The sequence below is a fragment of the Symsagittifera roscoffensis genome, chromosome 1 (genome assembly GCF_963678635.1).
Source record: "Symsagittifera roscoffensis chromosome 1, txSymRosc1.1, whole genome shotgun sequence".
Taxonomy (NCBI): Eukaryota; Metazoa; Xenacoelomorpha; order Acoela; family Convolutidae; genus Symsagittifera; species Symsagittifera roscoffensis.
Genome location: NC_087062.1, coordinates 57,563,121 through 57,584,399, shown reverse-complemented (window position 1 = coordinate 57,584,399; position 21,279 = coordinate 57,563,121). Strand labels below are relative to the sequence as shown.

The following is a 21,279-nucleotide window of genomic DNA, read 5'->3' as shown; positions in this document are numbered from 1 at the left end:
AAAAAAACTTACCAAGCGGTAACAAAACAGAAAAAAAAGCCCAGCAGAAGCCAAGCCCCTAAGGCTAAAAAAGTTCCCCTTCCTCTCAGAACAGAAGTCCCCCTTCCCCTAAGAACAGACACGCAAAGAAAAAAAATTTTCGATCATCAAACGATGCAATAAGGGACCACTAAGTAGATATTAAAAAAAGCCGAAACCGATTAGGTCAAAAAAGAAGACGAAAAAAATTGAACAAAAATTTCTTTTTTAAGAATCGCGTTGGTGAAATTTCAACCCATGAACAGCAAATTTCGATTCGGTCGAACTTTTTAATTACTGAAACACTTGAAACAACTACAGTGAAAAAAGTTTGCGCCAAAAATAAATGATTCTTAGAGCTGGCAACTAAGCTGACTAAAGATAAGCAGACAAACAATAGGCCAAGTTTTGAGTATAATTCCCAAGCGTATATTTCCCAAGCATATTCGTTACCTCCAGGCTAACTGAGCAGGAGACTGTAAAAAATTTGAATTTGTTATGAACCAAGGTACCAACAGGAGTCGATGAATCCTGTGAAAACTTGTTTACGGGAAAAAAAAGTTTTGCACCGGATTGCAATACCCTTGCTTATCGCAAGTGCAAAGAGACTAGTGAGTTTGCCGGCACGCATGACAGTAGGCGGTCTTTCAATTGATACCGTTTTTTTCTCGAAAAACTAGAATACTTTGAGTACAACTAAAACTTTTGCAAGAAGCGAAACAATTTTTCAAAGCGTCATAAATAAATATTTAAAAAACCGATCCCATATACTTTCCTAACACCTGTTTTTATAAAGCAGGAACTCTAGGCAAACATGCCAAGCACGGCATTTGAATTTTAAATTAGCAACGGAAAAAACTTACAAAGCGGAAACAAAGCCGACCATTTTCGAGTAGGCACCAGTTGAAAAAAAGTTAACTTTATAAATGTTTCAAAAGATTCCAGCCCCCCTGAAACTACAAGGAACAACACTTGCAACTACCATGATATTGGCTTACAACACAATCCGTGATGTGGCAACTAAGCCGACAAAACTTCAGCAGATAAACTAAAGGCCAACAAATCAATTTTTACCGTAAAAAGTTTTTCAATTGCATAAATATTAAAAAAACAACGTCCGGTCGGGATTCAAACCCCTGACCTTGAGATGCAAAGGCGACGGCGTTACCTCTACTCCAAGTGCAAAGGAACCTGAAAGTTGATAATATTCAATAAAAAGCAAGTTGAAAACCTGTAAAAAAACCATTTTTACGGAAAAAAGTCTAGTTGCTGATTACAAGGCACCTGCTTCTGCAAGAGTAATAATATTGCAACATGTTTCAAAAAGTTTTTAGTACAATTTCCTAATTCAAACAAGTCAACTCTTTGAAGTTAATTGTTGCAATGCCATGCAAATACAATAGTCGAAATTATACTTCTGCCGAAAAATATATATGAACACTTCACAACGAACTGGATAGAACTTCCTCTTGGATCCTGGGGACATCGTGAAACTCCTTAGACTCTGTATGGGGGATGTGTAAGCAGTCCAGGTGTGAATGGTTGTTCTGAACCATGTTCAGACCTTCCGGTAAAATCACTGCTAGAGCAGTTCCAATCAGCAAACCGCTACCGAATACTGACATAGATCGTGTTTTGCTCTAAAATGATAAAATCTAGCCGTCGAGCTAATGACAAGGATACAGAGTACCAGCCTTAAAAAACCTAAATATTAGTTTAAATACAATAACAGACGAGCACGTTGATACTTTTTAAACCGAAGGGACAAAAATTTCATGTTTGTAGTTTTCTCTGTAACAACTACAAAAAACAGGGATCAAATGTAGACATGGTTGGCAAAATTATTGGAGAAATCTAAAGGGATTCTAGCTGTAACCTCATGCATAAACTTGAGAAAAACCTTGTCTTCAACCCTTTGGTTGGCTATATAAACGAAACTCATTGCAGAGGTATATTGGTCGCTGAAAACCCTCGCAAACGGCGCACGTAATTTGATTATTATTATGATTATTATTATTATTAATTTACAGACCAGATAAGCGAGTCTGAAGGTATTTTTCCACATTAATTCAGTTTAAAGTTTCCATGTGCTTGATACAATCTCTGAATAGCCCGAGTCGAAGTACCATCAAAAGTATTTTAAAATTCGAAAAAGTCGAAATCTTGTTCAATTCTTTTAATAAGTCTTGGAGTTCTTATCCAGAAGTTCGCTTCGGCAAGTTTCCGTTTCGGGACGAGGACTATGAACCTTGTGCGCTGAGCAAGTCTGGTCGCGGCAGATGCCTGCTCGAGAGTCAATTTGATTTGTAAGTTGATATCATAATTATTTCGAACTATTTTGGACATCATGAGTAAGTCAGAGATCTGAAGGTAAAAACTCAGCGAAAGAACATTTGCTTTCTTCAGACCTTCCAAGTAGTCACCGCGTTCGGTAATCCAACGTTACGCTGTCTTCTGTACTCTTTCCAGACATCGAATTCCTGTCATATTCGACTGCCAACAGGGTGGTGCATAAACAATTATGGGCAGAATCAGACTTTTGTAGATTTCTAGCTTGCATTAGGAGGTTAACTTCAGGGATTTTCTCTTTATCATAGCTAGCACTCCATAAGCTTTGTGGCATTTTTCGCTCACTTGACCCATTCACTTGGGCTCTTTATCAATCACGACACCAAGGATCTACGATCTCGGGGACTTGTTCTATATCATGAGGACCCATGAAGAGCTCACTCGATCCTCTGAATTTCAACTGTTTGCATTTTCCCGCATTAAGAGTCATCCACTTTTCGAAGCACCACAAAGATATGTTGTCGAGGTCGCTCTGCACTAATTGGGTTTCGTTATTGATAGCAAAAATTTTCGCATCATCCGCACATAAGTAGCATTTTGTAAATTCACAGTAGCGCGGAAAATCAGTAATTACGACGAGAAAAAAGAGGCTTGCGGACTGCACTCGATAGTGTTCGCTGGCTAGACAAAACATCATTAATTGTTAGTTTTTCTAAATATGCCAGGCACGCCGAAAAGCTTGGACAAAAGCTTACTCGGAAAGAAGAAAACGTGGCTCTTTTCCAGTCCCCTCGTTAATTTTTCTGAAATTCAATCAGAGAAAGTCTATTTAAAATGACTTTCTATCTTTAACTGCGTTAAAAAATGTCAGCGTGTATAGGTGAGCAAACTTTCACAATTTTTCTTAAATACAAAATGCCGTGTGAACAACTTTTGAACAGCTTTATTTTGTTATTTGACCAGGGGGTGGGAAACTGTAAAAAGTCTTCCAGTAAAACGTATTATTGGAAAACTAAGCATTAGCTATACCTGCCTGTATTTTTTATTTGTATTTTACAGATGATCTCAAGTTACCAAAGAACAAATAACTGAAAAAACCAACTTCACTCAAAAACTATTCAATCAATTCAATTTCACCTAAGCTCTTTCAATCAATTCAGTTTCATCTAGGCAATTTCACCACTTGCGATACAATACAATCATGAAAAACGAAGGACGAAAAAAAATTAGAAAAAAAAACTTTGCAAAAATCTAGGTGATACCAAATTTTAGCATGTCTCGACGAAAAAGATTTGGGGCCAAGCTAAAAATGGAGGTACGTGGAAGATGATTTTTGAGTTTGTTATAGTGATGCGGGACGAAATACCTCATTTCAAAAATTGGACTTTGCCCAAAATCTCAGTTGTTTCTATGATAAAAATGAATTCGCGCAACCGCTTCTTTGGATTGAAATTTTCATCTCAGTTTTGAAAGGGTAGTTTTTAAGGCAACACATGAGGCAACATTGAATGTAAATGATCCAATTTTTTCTCCACAAAAAATCATGAAGTGTGAATATTTGAGATTTGCAGGGTCTTTTTCAGCATCTCCAAGTTGTTAGCCCGCTTTTTTCATTAAATCGAACTAAATTTTTCATCTTCAAAGATCAAAATTCGTTTCCCGCACTGACTTGTAGTGAATTGTAACATTATTCGTATGAGTAGAAACATACTTAGAAACCAAAATGATCACATAATTAATGCAATCAAGGTTTTGGACTCAATTTTTGGTGTTAAGCGACCAAAACGACAGAACAAGAATAAAATTTACTGATAATTAGTTGGGGATTACGGGTCTTAGTTTAGGGGTAATTAGGGGATTATCTTACAAGCTTATTGCGAGTTATAGCGTTTCGCGAGTTGTCATAATTGCTAATTTATACGAGTTGACTTTTCATTCGAGTTGTCGTGTTACGTCTGTGAACGAGGTTACTTACGGGAAAAATAATTCTTGTAGCCGATTGCAATTCCATTGCTTATCGCAAAGGTGATAATATGAGAAAACTGACCTCAGTAGAAAGTAATCTTAATCGTCTGGTATTTCTAATTGATCTGAACAAAAACTGAAAAATTGACAAGCAAACAATCGCACAAAAGGCGAGACGACCTGAAGAATTTAAAAACTATGTTTTTTATACCAAATCAACAATGAAATAATGCTATCCAGTGTTTGTTACTATTACTCTACAGTTTAATTTGAATATTCTACGCTTGGTTCAATTTCGTTAATTATCGAGAAAAACATACCTCTGAAAGTGATAGAGTGAGAGGTATTAGACCAGCCAGATAGCACCCAACAAACATTCCAAAAGATGCATATATTAGGCCAGAAAACGCAGAAGAATCACTGGGAATCGGCAGTGACTGAGCACCCATGCCCTCAAGGCCCGAACGTTGCATTCCAACCTTTATTTATCTTCCCGTTATGCCGAACATACCCAGGCCATTACTTCTAAAAAAAAAAGTAAGATAGTTGGGTCCCTGTAACGAGCAAGGTGGATCCGCTTTGTTTTAAAACAAATTGCAACATGGTAGGAAACAATGAAACTACCATATTATTCTCATTGGAGTTATCATAATAAAGGAGGAAAATGAAACAATGCGGTCTAAAAGACATTACATAAGTATTTATTTTAGGTGGTTACGTAGCAGTATTTAGACAACCGCGTATTCAGACACTGTATGAACCATCAGACACTGTATTAACCAATCAGAAACGATATGAAACTAGGGGCCCAGCTGAAAGCTGGAGAGACCTGTTTGATTATTTTCGGGCAACACTTAGGAATAGTCAATTTTTCGGTTTTTAGGCCATTTTTTCAAAAACTACCCATCCAGATTTGAGATTAAGTGTTTAATCGATAGACCAGGTTGTAGGAAACTCCCCTGCCCAATAAAACAAAAAGCGCTAGCTAATTCGATTTCATCAAAAATTTGTATAACGTTTTTTCTGAAATAACCAAACAGGTCTCTCCAGCTTCCAGCTGGGCCCCTATTGTCTAGGGAAACACCTATGGACTTGAAAAGTTCCCTCATGAAAACTTTTTACCAAAGCGTTACCAATGAATGCATAAGCTTCTCTTTCACTTTTTTTGCGTAGGAAGGGCGCTATCGACTTGAGAAACCTGAAATTTTAAAACAATTTTAAAATAATCAATATTAAAATAATCAAACAGGTCTCTCCAGCTTTCCAAAGTTGCCCAGACGGAAGAGAAACAGAAGTACAAAATTTTCAGGATATGTTTTCGTCAGATAAAGACCGTTCGATACCATCATTGTCTACAAAGTCGCAATCATTGTTCTAAGCAGTGGTTTCTTTAATTTCCATGTTTACCAGAAAAAACTTTTTGCCTGTTTGTATCAAGAGTGATAGTTACAGCTGCATACCAATCGGCTTTTTTTGCACAGACCGATTGACGTTTAGTTTGTATTTTATTATATATATCTTGCTTTGTTTTTGTCTGTCATTTGTATCCCAAAAACTTTTTTCTACGTTTCCGGTTCTGATTTCGTCAAATAACTCTCTTGGTAAATTCTCACCTGTTGAATTCACACTTTGTGTTGTTTTGGCATTTTTTTTTTGAATTTCTGAATTTTCAATTACGACATGTGATTAACTAGTAATCCCACAAGATCAAAAAAAGTGAATAAACTGAATAAAACAGATTCTTTTAAATATTCACGAAGCTTGCTTCTTTATTTCGGTTCAGCAAGAAAATTGATTCCTCTTCCAATGAAGAAGAGTTCCTATTTTTTGGTTTCAATTAGTTTTGAAATTTACAGCTAAATGAACAGGAACTCTGATAGTGACTTGAACTAAATGTATTTCTTCAACGTTAACAGTTTTGACTAGTTGGTGATGTTTTGAAGATGTTGGTCTTGCAAATGGATTCATCTTCTCTCTCCTAGCTGAGGTTGCAGCTCTTCTAGTTTGAGATTGAACAACTAAATTGACTGTCGAAGTTCCTGAAGTCTGGACATTGTACAGGTGAAAATAGTCAAGATCTGGAAAGAATTTCCGTAAATTAACAATTTCGATAGTGTTCAGTGTAATTTGCTCGACTTTTTGGTTTTCCTCGACAATCTAATCTGCCTTTCCGCGTGAGAGTAATTTTATTTCTTGGTGTTATATTGTTTTCAGGACTCTGATTGGTCATCGAAGCGTAAACCATCAAAATTGCAGATAAGATTTTTTTGAATCATTGGACAGTTCAATTTGTATGCAATCAGAAAAAAAATTGGGAATTTCTACAGGTAAATAATTTAAAAATCATGGAAACATTGAAATCCTCCTGAATATTGTAAGACACTTTTTGACAACTAAAATTGAAGTATATTGATCAATGGTTCACTTCGGGATAGTCATAAAATGCACCGGTATTTATGTTGTTTGAATGTTAGACACTAAACGTTCACTAATGAGGTTAATACGCAGTTGTTCTTCTCTTAGACCTTTTGGTAACTGCCATTGACGCGCAGAATTCCACAAAATAGGTTCACTTGACTCTGGTTTATTTTGCAACAATATATATACAACAACAAAAGAAAATAATAAAACAAAATAATTTTTTGATCAATATTAGGAATCTTCGCTATCCGTATGATCTGCAAATAAATTGTCGACACTTAGCTTTATTATACATATATATACAACAACAAAAGAAATTAATAAATACAAAATAATTTTTTGATCAATATTAGGAATCTTCGCTATCCGTATGATCTGCAAATAAATTGTCGACACTTTCTTGCAACGTCTCAGCAGCGCAACTTTCTACTACCACGTTGTCAAGAAGATCGTCTTCGAACAACTGTGCTAGTGAATGAGCTTCTTCAGACTAAAAAAACTTTGGGTACAAACGCCGTGAATAACATTTAACTGATTCATTTTCAACCCAAATTTATCACTCCATGGCAATTGTTCATAACAGCACATAACACTTACTTCTGCTTTAAGTTGCATCAACTTTTTTTGTCAGGAGTAGAATCAAAACTAAATTGACTAAAATTAAACGAGCCTTTCACAGTGCGACAAGGCAACCGTAATGTGAATTAAACGGGCCTTTCACAGTGCGACAAGGCAAACCGTATCAATCATGGTTACATGCTAAATATATTTGAAATAAAATCATATGCACAATGCTTCAACAATGTGAATAATTATTCACTAGAATTAAGTGAAATGTGTGTTTCACAAACCAGCTAACATTAATGAAATAAATTATTTTTCATTTTTCTAACGACTCTTTAATTTTCGAATTAATTAAATATTGTCAATAGCACCAAGCAAAAGCGAGAAAACGTAAGCATAGCGGATTCCATTGTAAGCTTTATTATACATATATATACAACAACAAAAGAAAATAATAAATACAAAATAATTTTTTGATCGATATTAGGAATCTTCGCTATCCGTATGATCTGCAAATAAATTGTCGACACTTTCTTGCAACGTCTCAGCAGCGCAACTTTCTACTACCACGTTGTCAAGAAGATCGTCTTCGAACAACTGTGCTAGTGAATGAGCTTCTTCAGACTAAAAAAACTTTAGGTACAAACGCCGTGAATAACATTTAACTGATTCATTTTCAATCATAATTTATCACTCCATGGCAATTGTTCATAACAGCACATAACACTTACTTCTGCTTTAAGTTGCATCAACTTTTTTTGTAAGCATATCGGAAAGATTTGAAAAAAGGCCAAAAAAGTGACTTTTCCTAAGTCTATAGCTCTTCCCCTAGGCAAGTTAAGGACCAGCCGCTTGTGCGGGGGAGTTTCCTACAACCTGGTCTATCGATTAAACCCTTAATTCCAAATCTGGATGGGTAGTTTTTGAGGAAATCGATAATTTCCGAAAAAATAGGCAAAAAAATCAAAAAAGTGACTTTTCCTAAGTCTATAGCTCTTCCCCTAAGCAAATTAGGGACCAGCCGCTTGTGCATGGGAGTTTCCTACAACCTGGTCTATCGATTAAACCCTTAATCCCAAATCTGGACGGGTAGTTTTTGAGGAAATCGAAAATTTCCGAAAAAATGGGCAAAAAGTGAAAAAAGTACCGAGTTGTGAAGCTTTTCTAAGACCGTAGGGGGTGGGGTAGGGTAAAAATTGCCCTAAATTTCATGCAGGCAGGTAGGTGAAACGCTACTGAATCCATTGGTACCACTTTTATGAAAATCTGACGGGTAGTTTTTTGGGAAAGCGAATTTTTCGAAAAAGCGTCTCAAAAAAAAAAACAAAAAAAAAAAACCAGATCTCATCTGAAAAAAAAAAACGTTTTCAAAATACCTGTTTAATAAATCAAACAGGAATTCACTTCTTCCTGGTCTCAATTCTGATTGGTTAATCCAGTGTCTGAATACGCGGTTGTCTAAATACATACCTAGGTGTTGGGAACTGTTCAATAAGGATGTTCAATTCAATTAATTCGCCCGTACAATTCAAATTTCGTATTTTTCTGCCCTTGGAGCATTCTACTCAATGGGTGACCCCAATAAAAACGTATAAAATTACACAATACTTGACAAATTCCTGAGTCCTGGAAAATTTGAATGACCTATAAACAGACTCACAAACTGAAGACAGCTTTATAATTGACAAGAACAGCGAAAAATACATCAGTCCTCCGAATATTCATATCAGGGCGACATGCGTCAAACTTCATTGCATCAAAAAAATCAGACTCGATCTGCTGAATCCAGAATGAAACAAGGATAGCCGGTTGGTTACTGTGCAAGTAGCACAGTATCTTCAGCCCACGGTACAAGTGTGATAGAGGGGTCCCGCTAAAAACCAAGAGTGAGAGAGGGGTCCCAAATCACACTAATTAGTGTAACGCACCTCCGGTGCTTCGAATTTATTCGACAGCTCATGAAAAACTGCATATATTGGAAACAAGATCTGCAACCTTTAAGTGTACTCTGACTGCACCCAATTACAGGGTTGGTAATTTACAAACTTTATTTAAAAAAAAAACTTATAATTCCAATTTTGAAAAACCATAAAAATGTCATCTCGAAAACGTAAAGGGTCTCTGGAGAAATTTGGAGGCCAGATTTGCAACCACTGAGAGTCCCTGAGAGAAACCTACAATAGGGTTGGGAATTTCAAATTTAGCGAGTTTCTTTAAACCAAAGTTTCTCAAAAAAAAATGAAAAAATCATTAAAAAGCATTCGAGCATTCATATTTAGAGGCAAGACTGGCGACGCCTGGGTGTAAGCTGACAATACGGTTATCTCTTCATCAAATTAGCAGTTTCAAACGTTGTAAATTTTTTTTAGGTAAATTATTTTAGACATTTTGAAAAAAAATTTAAAAAAATGTCACATCTCGAAAACTAAAAGCAATTGAGCAGTCGCATTTGCAAGATTTGTAACTCCTGAAAATACCCTGACAATTAATTTAAGTTTTCCGAAACTTTTGAAAAAATCACAAACGTCTATCTCGAAAACTACAAGGATTTGAACAGTCACATACTTGGAGGCAAGATTCGCAACCTCTGAAAGTACTCTGACAGCACCCAGCTCCGGTGCTTCGAGTATTTAAATTATAAAAAACCACAGTTAATGGAAATAAGATCTGCATCCTTTGACAGCACCCTATTACCAAGAATGGTAACTTAAAATTTAGTTTTTTTTTACAAAAAGCAAATGAGCAGTCGCATCGAAACTTCAAGGCTGCGAATTTTAAACCTTTTGAATTTTTCAAAATATTAGTTTCTGCAAAATTAAAAAGGAATCATAAAACACGTCATATCTTTAAAAATACAAGGATTTGAGCCGTCAGTGTTGGAGGCAGGAATCGCAATCTTTGAGAGTACTCTCACAGTACCCAACTACAGCGTTGGGACTTTAAACTTGTACAAAAGGGACCCGGTTAATTCCTTGGAACCCCTCTATCACACTTGTACTTTGTACCTCCCACCATATTCGTAACTACAAAATGAGTTTTTTTTTTCACATTAATAACGATTCTTGAGCGAGGTGTTTCCTAAGCATGATAGAACTAAGCTAACGCGTAGAAAGTTACAATAGTGGACAAAATAAAGCGCAATTTCTAGATTTTACACGGTAGAATGCCTGTTTTCATTGTACATTTTGGACAGAATTTCCTTCGAAGTTCAGTAAAAAAATTTAAAAATACCTAGAGCAAACTATCAGAGCTACCCACCATAGAACTATCAACATTTGGTCTCAATGACTTACCAAGTATATCCGGGTCTAAAAATGCCAGATTTCTTCATCAGCGCCAACTTTTCCACCTAGTGAAATTTTTCCTGAATGGGTCGAGTGATAAAATTGTTCATGCAACGTGAAACAATCTCAGCGAGAAAATGGAAACAATCAGAGGGAAATGTTACTTAACTCAGCCGTTTGTTATTTATTTACGCCAAGTAAAAACTTGGTGCAGATGATGGAAGCTGGCATTTACAGACCCCGACTTAATTGGTAAGTCATTGAGACCAAATGTTGATAGTTTTCTTTGATATTTTGCTTTGGGTATATGTAAAAATTTGACTGAATTCCGAAGAAAATGTTGTCCAAAATGTACGTTGGCAGGCGTCAGTTATCTTAATTCTACTCATTTTTCACCGTCTAGTGTGACATTTGACCAGAATGGCGCCAAAATGCATGATGACTTCGAATTTTAATTGTGATCGTAAACTGGGAAAACTGGCACGTTTAGCAGAATAGCAGTATTAATTAGCAGAATAGCAGTAAGGAATAGTCAGTTTGGCGTGACTTAATAAATTTTAAAAAATCATTTCCAAATAAAGACACGTCACGACCATGAATTTTCGCGACAACTGAAAAAAAGAAAAAGAACAACAATGTTTGTTGAAACAAACAAGACGAACAAGAAGTAGCAACGAAAGAAGAAATTACAGTGATTGACGTTAACGGAAGACCATTCCGAATAGTAACAATTGTAACTGTACAATCATTACCGAAGATTTCCCGAGAAGCAGGAAGGGTATTGGGACGACTGTGTCAGCCCTCCGGAAGGACGATAAGACCTCTCTTTGTCCGGATTCCAGAATCCGGAAGGTTCTCGGGAAGAGAACTCAGACTCTATTTTAACAAGTTTTTAGCTTTCTGGAATGTCCCCAATTCAATTAATAACATCTAAATTCGTTTTCAGATAATTAGAAGTTAAGATAATTAAAGGGGTGGAAGGATGGGAAGGGTTAGGTTTTAGTTTTTTAACCTAGTTGAGACCAAAAATTCACGATTCGTGAAGGATGGAGGGATCGGCCGTCCCGTCGTCCCGTGAGCGGAATATGACCAAAAACACATTAAGACTTACAAAAAGCCAAGCAAAAGTTAGTATAGTACCCAAGAAAAAATCAAAATATAAAAACTAACCGAAAAAACCAAAAACAGTGAAAAAATATAAAATCACTAGAAATCATCTCCCAGACGAAATGTGACCCGACCCACCTGTTTGTTGTTGTTAGATATATTGTTGTTGCAGGAATTTATATCAAACACGATCGTTACAATCGAAATTGGGGCCGTTTCCGGTGCTTGTAAGGTATGTTTGTTTGAGTATTTGAGCACGTTAACGCTAATTTGAATTTGCGCTCAATCCGGAGGGGTCTTGGAATCAGAGCGGAAGACTGATCCGCCAAGCAGTGCAAAATGCAGCAGGAAGGGTCTCAAGGACAACAACAATCGACAGTTGGGTGTCGTTAACAGGTTTTGTATCCCTTTTGGTACAGAAATTAAGATATCAATCTGTGGGGATCTCGACAGTCACTGCACTAAAGTGACCCTCCACCGAGTTGCGAATTTCCGAGCTAAGCACCTCAATTCGAATTTTGAACAAACCCGGAGGGTTGTAATATTACTAATATTACTATTTATACTGCCTGTATTTATACTCTCATATCGTTTTTCAATGAAAAATATAGTAGAGACACGGGTTTTTAGGGTCAAAAAAGTGATTTCTTGCTCCCCCCACAAATCGCACTTTTTTGAGATATCGACATTTTTTGAAAAGACAAAAAGCGCTAAATTAGTGTGTTACATCGTAGCTGCGCTATTATAATAAGTGGTTGTTTTTAGATCGGACGGGGTTGGAACTAATTGAGTACCGAAAACCAAACTTTCGTGATTTTTGAAAAACTAAAGCTACAAAATAAGAAATGTTTTTGAAGTTTTAGATTTAAAGCAATAAAAATTGTTGTTCAGACAACATTCACTAGTGAATCGACAGGTTTTAAAAACAGTTTGCCATTAACCTTCTGGGCCCCGGTGAAATCGAATTTGACGTGTTTGATTTAGTGGATTCGTCAATCCGGAAGGGTCCAAATAGCATTGTTTTTGGCAAATTTTTTCAACCGCAACGTTTTAGACCGTTCTTTTTTGCACTAGAAGAGTATAGGCCTTCTGAGCTCGGATCGATAAATTTTAGGTCAATAATTCAAGAATTGCGGAAAAAGTTAGGCGGAAACTATAAGTTAGGAAACTTATGGACTTTGAAGAGAAGACGTTTTGGTTAATAACTTTGGAACTACTGTACAGATCAAGTTGATTTTAGTACCATTAGATCAGAAATTAGGTGAGCTGACTCATAAAGCTTTTGCTTATTGAAGTAAGCAGAGAAAATTTTTGAAGTTTTTTTAGCCAAATTACCAATTTGTGAAGGTAGACCCTTCACGTTTTGTAATTTTTTTTCGGAAAACCCCTATACCCCTACCAAAGGATAATAACGGTTAATTAAAGCAATTTTACGTGGTTCTCGACAAAAAGGAAGGACTGGGGAATCCAGAAAACGATAGTCGAGTCATAATTAGTTATAAGACCTTCACAGTTAAGGAGAATTGTCAAATAAGCAGCTTAGCTTCAATCCGGAAGGGTCTAGGGCCATAATACTCCCTTCCTAGTTAGTTCATACAGCATAATATACTCTGGAACCGTATCAAGAAGGGTCTTGGATGTGATTTTTAAACGCCCCGGAAAAGCGTCCCAACTCGGAGGGATCCTAATTTTGCCAATCAAGAAGGGTCCTAATTTTGCCATTCCGGAAGGGTCTCAATTCGGAGAGGTCTCGAGTTTGCCAATCGGGAAGGGTCCTAATTTTGCCAATCGGAAAGGGTTCCAATTCGGAGGAGTCCTAATTTTGCCAACCCGGAAGGGTCCTAATTTTCGTTAACCCGGAGGGGACCAGAAATATCATTTTTATATATATACATATATATATATATATATATATATATATATATATATATATATATAACGGACGTGGTTGTAGGGATCCTATAGCGTGGGTAGACGAAAGTGATATACATAGTGAAGATTATTATGATATTAGGAATCAAGCTGGAAACCAGTGACTGCACTGGTAACTTGCCTTTAAATAAAAATTTGAAAAGACCTTAGTGAAACAAAACAGGTCTAAGCCGGAGATTTGCGCCTCTAAGTCTAACTGAAAACATACTTCGACAACACTTTGTGTGGATTAGATTCCAAGCTATTTTTTGGAAAAGTGGTTGCCTTGAGGATTTTAGTAGGGCTAGCTCGGGCAATTCAGATAAGTAACACAGTACTCGGTGGGTGCAAAAGTCACCTACTCGAGAAAAATAGTTCGTTCAAATGTCGTCTGTTTAGTGCGACACTGAACAAACAAGTCTCCTTCTTTAAAAATCAGTTCGACTACTGAATTGCGACTGACTAAGTACAATACACATACATTTTTTGGAAATGTTTTTTTTTTTACTTTTCTTCGTTTTTGGTTTTAAATCCTCAATAATTTTTGTTGACTGGGTAGCGAGCACACTATATTATAGATAATTTGGTATCATCAGTCTGTGCTAGCTTCATATCCTATAACCCAAAATTAATTGTTGTGAATAAATTGTGTATACGCTGTACTGTGATAACCGATAAGGATTCGTGGTCACTATTTAAGTGAAGCAGTTAGGATTTATTGTGTTGTGTTATTATTTTTAGTAGTCAGACAATAAAAACCATAGTAAACGAATTGAGTGTATAAGCGGTAAGAAGTAATAAATGGAAAATGAGTGTAGACAAGTCGAGGATACCTAAACTAATTGATAGCTCTAGGAAATTTATACCAAAGAAACAAACAAAATCAATGAAAGATTCTTTCGTGGAACGGATTGCACAGACCCGGACCACCGAACTGGAGGAAGTTTCAGGCGTAATGGTTGAAACCAGGAGTCAAAAATCCTCCGAAGGGCAAAAGGCAATGTTAAAAGTAGAGATCCATCCGGACCCTGCCCTGGATGAGAGTCGGGCGGGACGTGGAACGGAAAGGAAAGGGAACAGAATATTGGCAAGTGTAGAACAAGACCATGACTTTGCCACTTCCATCGGGACTCTAGATCGAGAGGAGATGTCAGAACTGTCCGTCATCTCGACTGCAATTGTAGCAACAAGAAGATCACCCACTGACAATACCATGATGCACGGGGTGACCGAGAAAACGGCAACAGCTTCCTCGTTTTCAGAACGAGTGAAGAACACTCAGGGAAACTTCTTCCCATTCACTATAGGAAACGTTCAGAGGAGGAGGACAATGACGAACAAGATGACTTCAGATCTCAACTGAGCCTCAACAGTTCGACTCATGAAAATGGGGCACCCACCAACAGGAAGACTTGCTCTTGAGACCGATTTGGTGTGGTCAGGACAATAAACAAGACATAGATGGATCGCGGCAGTCAAGAGAATTTGTGACCGTGAACAGAGGGCCAAGTAACCCATCAACGGAACCAGAAGTGGATTACGAAGAAACATCGAAACAGAGAGGTAAGACTCGAGTCTTGACTAGCGCTAAATTGCCTGGAACCAATAGGGTGACGCCGCCACTATTGACGCCAATAGTGGACGAAGAGGCATCAACCGAAAAGGCATTGACCAGCATAGTGGACAGTATAGGAGAACAGAACGAACTGATGTCCCTGAGAATGAGTAAACTGGAGAGGGCAGTCCACGTCGAGAGAGAAAGCCCGCAGGAAGTGATCAACAGCAACAGACAAGAAGTCAGCAGAAGCAAAAAACGCTTGAAGGAGAGGACAGATGAACACTAGGCCAAAAATTTGTCGCGAACGACGAGGGAAGCTGAGCAAAGAGAGACTCAATTGAGAGACGATATGGAGAAGTTACGAAGTCAGCAAGAGCAGACTCTTGGGTTTCTTGACACAAGAATAGACGCGATGATGGAGATGCGCACTAAGGCTATCATGGATAGGTTCGATGGGCTCCTAGGAAACAGCAGTGGATCGAGGAATAAGAAAGCAAACTCAGGAGAACTCAACAGGGAGCCGAGAGCGAACTTCAATGACAAGCTAACAGAAGAAGGACATAGGGATCGACGAGAGGTAAGGGCAGTTCATTCAGCTATGCCACAGGGAATAATAGGCCAAGCGGCCCAAATATCAAAAGAGGTTCTACTGGCAACAGACCGACTTTTAACGAAAGACCGACGCAAGCCGCAAATGCGACTGGGAAATGTGGTTCCACAAACTGGAGTCATGCGAATAAAAAAGGGATCATCCCAGCGACTCGAACAGGAGAAAAAATCTAGAGCTTCAATCGGAGGGCACTGACGCTCAGGCGGAGCATTCACGAGATGCAACGTCATTGATCTAGCGTTTGAACATCTGAACAAGTCCTTGGAAACTTTGCTGACGAGGTTATCCAGGACCAGTGATTGCAGCGAGAGGTCCAGAAGGGTATTTAAGAAACCAAGATGCTATCAAGACGGATCTGACGACTGTATAAATACCTGGATAGAAGTCATGAAACTGCATTTTGAGGAGGAAGACTTAACAGAAAGACAAGAAAGCAGTGCGCTCACTAGCAAGTTGGAAGGGACAGCCCTAAATTGCGTGATGGCCAAAAAGCAATACCAGTGGGACTCAGCTGAGAATATTTTCGAGATCTTGTTGAATCGTTTTGGCTCAGGGGTACAAGGACACCAAGCAATGTTGCGCTTCGAGAAATACAGGCAACATAAAGGTGAAACGATAGAAAAGTTTTTAGATGATCTTGAAATACTTAGAAGGCGTAGTCAACCAGATGAGTTCAATAGCAGGATGAACCTAGCATTAGCCTCAAAATTCATCGATTGTGTAAAAAACGATGAGCTTCCAACGATGATGGCAACGCATTACACACCACTTTCAACTAATGCGCCTACATCAGAAGAATTGAGACTCAAATTGAAGGAATAACTTCTACTAAAGCCTCCAATGAGATCTGGCTACTAAAAAAAATAATTATGGCAATGTTAACAACGGAGCAGCAAACCAAGGTAACAACTGGTACGAACCAAGGGGCGACATAGACAAGAGACGTTCTTGAGCAAATTGCAGTTTTTTTTCGGAAAACCCCTATACCCCTACCAAAGGATAATAACGGTTAATTAAAGCAATTTTACGTGGTTCTCGACAAAAAGGAAGGACTGGGGAATCCAGAAAACGATAGTCGAGTCATAATTAGTTATAAGACCTTCACAGTTAAGGAGAATTGTCAAATAAGCAGCTTAGCTTCAATCCGGAAGGGTCTAGGGCCATAATACTCCCTTCCTAGTTAGTTCATACAGCATAATATACTCTGGAACCGTATCAAGAAGGGTCTTGGATGTGATTTTTAAACGCCCCGGAAAAGCGTCCCAACTCGGAGGGATCCTAATTTTGCCAATCAAGAAGGGTCCTAATTTTGCCATTCCGGAAGGGTCTCAATTCGGAGAGGTCTCGAGTTTGCCAATCGGGAAGGGTCCTAATTTTGCCAATCGGAAAGGGTTCCAATTCGGAGGAGTCCTAATTTTGCCAACCCGGAAGGGTCCTAATTTTCGTTAACCCGGAGGGGACCAGAAATATCATTTTTATATATATACATATATATATATATATATATATATATATATATATATATATATATATATATATAACGGACGTGGTTGTAGGGATCCTATAGCGTGGGTAGACGAAAGTGATATACATAGTGAAGATTATTATGATATTAGGAATCAAGCTGGAAACCAGTGACTGCACTGGTAACTTGCCTTTAAATAAAAATTTGAAAAGACCTTAGTGAAACAAAACAGGTCTAAGCCGGAGATTTGCGCCTCTAAGTCTAACTGAAAACATACTTCGACAACACTTTGTGTGGATTAGATTCCAAGCTATTTTTTGGAAAAGTGGTTGCCTTGAGGATTTTAGTAGGGCTAGCTCGGGCAATTCAGATAAGTAACACAGTACTCGGTGGGTGCAAAAGTCACCTACTCGAGAAAAATAGTTCGTTCAAATGTCGTCTGTTTAGTGCGACACTGAACAAACAAGTCTCCTTCTTTAAAAATCAGTTCGACTACTGAATTGCGACTGACTAAGTACAATACACATACATTTTTTGGAAATGTTTTTTTTTTTTACTTTTCTTCGTTTTTGGTTTTAAATCCTCAATAATTTTTGTTGACTGGGTAGCGAGCACACTATATTATAGATAATTTGGTATCATCAGTCTGTGCTAGCTTCATATCCTATAACCCAAAATTAATTGTTGTGAATAAATTGTGTATACGCTGTACTGTGATAACCGATAAGGATTCGTGGTCACTATTTAAGTGAAGCAGTTAGGATTTATTGTGTTGTGTTATTATTTTTAGTAGTCAGACAATAAAAACCATAGTAAACGAATTGAGTGTATAAGCGGTAAGAAGTAATAAATGGAAAATGAGTGTAGACAAGTCGAGGATACCTAAACTAATTGATAGCTCTAGGAAATTTATACCAAAGAAACAAACAAAATCAATGAAAGATTCTTTCGTGGAACGGATTGCACAGACCCGGACCACCGAACTGGAGGAAGTTTCAGGCGTAATGGTTGAAACCAGGAGTCAAAAATCCTCCGAAGGGCAAAAGGCAATGTTAAAAGTAGAGATCCATCCGGACCCTGCCCTGGATGAGAGTCGGGCGGGACGTGGAACGGAAAGGAAAGGGAACAGAATATTGGCAAGTGTAGAACAAGACCATGACTTTGCCACTTCCATCGGGACTCTAGATCGAGAGGAGATGTCAGAACTGTCCGTCATCTCGACTGCAATTGTAGCAACAAGAAGATCACCCACTGACAATACCATGATGCACGGGGTGACCGAGAAAACGGCAACAGCTTCCTCGTTTTCAGAACGAGTGAAGAACACTCAGGGAAACTTCTTCCCATTCACTATAGGAAACGTTCAGAGGAGGAGGACAATGACGAACAAGATGACTTCAGATCTCAACTGAGCCTCAACAGTTCGACTCATGAAAATGGGGCACCCACCAACAGGAAGACTTGCTCTTGAGACCGATTTGGTGTGGTCAGGACAATAAACAAGACATAGATGGATCGCGGCAGTCAAGAGAATTTGTGACCGTGAACAGAGGGCCAAGTAACCCATCAACGGAACCAGAAGTGGATTACGAAGAAACATCGAAACAGAGAGGTAAGACTCGAGTCTTGACTAGCGCTAAATTGCCTGGAACCAATAGGGTGACGCCGCCACTATTGACGCCAATAGTGGACGAAGAGGCATCAACCGAAAAGGCATTGACCAGCATAGTGGACAGTATAGGAGAACAGAACGAACTGATGTCCCTGAGAATGAGTAAACTGGAGAGGGCAGTCCACGTCGAGAGAGAAAGCCCGCAGGAAGTGATCAACAGCAACAGACAAGAAGTCAGCAGAAGCAAAAAACGCTTGAAGGAGAGGACAGATGAACACTAGGCCAAAAATTTGTCGCGAACGACGAGGGAAGCTGAGCAAAGAGAGACTCAATTGAGAGACGATATGGAGAAGTTACGAAGTCAGCAAGAGCAGACTCTTGGGTTTCTTGACACAAGAATAGACGCGATGATGGAGATGCGCACTAAGGCTATCATGGATAGGTTCGATGGGCTCCTAGGAAACAGCAGTGGATCGAGGAATAAGAAAGCAAACTCAGGAGAACTCAACAGGGAGCCGAGAGCGAACTTCAATGACAAGCTAACAGAAGAAGGACATAGGGATCGACGAGAGGTAAGGGCAGTTCATTCAGCTATGCCACAGGGAATAATAGGCCAAGCGGCCCAAATATCAAAAGAGGTTCTACTGGCAACAGACCGACTTTTAACGAAAGACCGACGCAAGCCGCAAATGCGACTGGGAAATGTGGTTCCACAAACTGGAGTCATGCGAATAAAAAAGGGATCATCCCAGCGACTCGAACAGGAGAAAAAATCTAGAGCTTCAATCGGAGGGCACTGACGCTCAGGCGGAGCATTCACGAGATGCAACGTCATTGATCTAGCGTTTGAACATCTGAACAAGTCCTTGGAAACTTTGCTGACGAGGTTATCCAGGACCAGTGATTGCAGCGAGAGGTCCAGAAGGGTATTTAAGAAACCAAGATGCTATCAAGACGGATCTGACGACTGTATAAATACCTGGATAGAAGTCATGAAACTGCATTTTGAGGAGGAAGACTTAACAGAAAGACAAGAAAGCAGTGCGCTCACTAGCAAGTTGGAAGGGACAGCCCTAAATTGCGTGATGGCCAAAAAGCAATACCAGTGGGACTCAGCTGAGAATATTTTCGAGATCTTGTTGAATCGTTTTGGCTCAGGGGTACAAGGACACCAAGCAATGTTGCGCTTCGAGAAATACAGGCAACATAAAGGTGAAACGATAGAAAAGTTTTTAGATGATCTTGAAATACTTAGAAGGCGTAGTCAACCAGATGAGTTCAATAGCAGGATGAACCTAGCATTAGCCTCAAAATTCATCGATTGTGTAAAAAACGATGAGCTTCCAACGATGATGGCAACGCATTACACACCACTTTCAACTAATGCGCCTACATCAGAAGAATTGAGACTCAAATTGAAGGAATAACTTCTACTAAAGCCTCCAATGAGATCTGGCTACTAAAAAAAATAATTATGGCAATGTTAACAACGGAGCAGCAAACCAAGGTAACAACTGGTACGAACCAAGGGGCGACATAGACAAGAGACGTTCTTGAGCAAATTGCAGTTTGACGGACCATTATATATCAGCATGCCCAATCTACAAACAATGCATGAAGGCGAAAGGCTTCAGCCTCGAGGATGAAGATGCGTCAGAAGTCGATCATGAAGATTTCATGAGATGAGTGATTGCAAATTTAGGCCCCAGGTTTTTCTTTTGTAACTTGGAGGGTCATTTTAAATCGGATTGTCCACAATTTTGGGATGCTGTGGCAGATATCAAGCATCCAAGGCATGAGGAAGCTTTATCGGGTGTGAAAGCAAGCAAGGCATGCCTGTTGAGTGAAGCGGGGGCCCGCAGGAAAGAGAAACCACAGGAGCTGGCTACAAAGAAAAAGCAAGCAGTGACAGAAGAACTGTGTGAGCTGGAACTTGGGACAGCGGCCAAAAATTTCAAGATCGACTATAAGGCAGCATCGGGAGATGCCTTGAACAGAGTCCAACAGGAGTTTGTGACAAAGGAGATAGAAGAAAACGTCATGCTCGAACTAGAAAAAAGAAAACTCAGGAGAAGTTAAACGCCCTTGAAGCATCGTGGGTGGAAGAAACGAAAGCACCAAGCAGTTTGAGTATGAAACTAAAGGTGATTTCCGGGCAGACGTTCGGCATGGTGCCACAAGGAAGCAGAGTACAGTCAATAATCTCAGTGGCAGGACATCAGTTTATCAGGAACCAAAGTGAGCCTTCAGACTTCACTTTGATGCATTTGGATACAAATGCGGATTATCTGAGACAGGTGGAGCCACGCACTGAGTCAAGAGCTTTGCGAGCGTTGTTAACAATGGGTGGCCCTCGAACAAAGAAACTTCACGGGCGCTACGTGGAGGTCTATGGACAATACCAAGTGATGTTGAATGTAGACGGGATCAGTACCTACGTCAAGACAGACAGTGACCAAATAGAGCAGGTCTATT

The 21,279-nt window shown here is 38.9% G+C and overlaps 1 protein-coding gene across 2 annotated transcripts in view; it reads right to left on the bottom strand.

The window, feature by feature from the left end:
- Positions 1-21,279, bottom strand: part of LOC134846232 (zinc transporter ZIP9-like) — a 374,849-nt gene that overhangs the window by 7,125 nt on the left and 346,445 nt on the right. For both annotated transcript variants that reach the window (XM_063863511.1, XM_063863503.1), the window contains exons 2-3: positions 4,593-4,800; positions 1,472-1,658 (exon numbers count right to left, since the gene is read on the bottom strand). In XM_063863511.1, coding sequence (XP_063719581.1) covers positions 1,472-1,658; positions 4,593-4,745 — 340 coding nt within the window. In that variant the 5' untranslated portion in view covers positions 4,746-4,800. The remainder of the gene's footprint in view (positions 1-1,471; positions 1,659-4,592; positions 4,801-21,279) is intronic.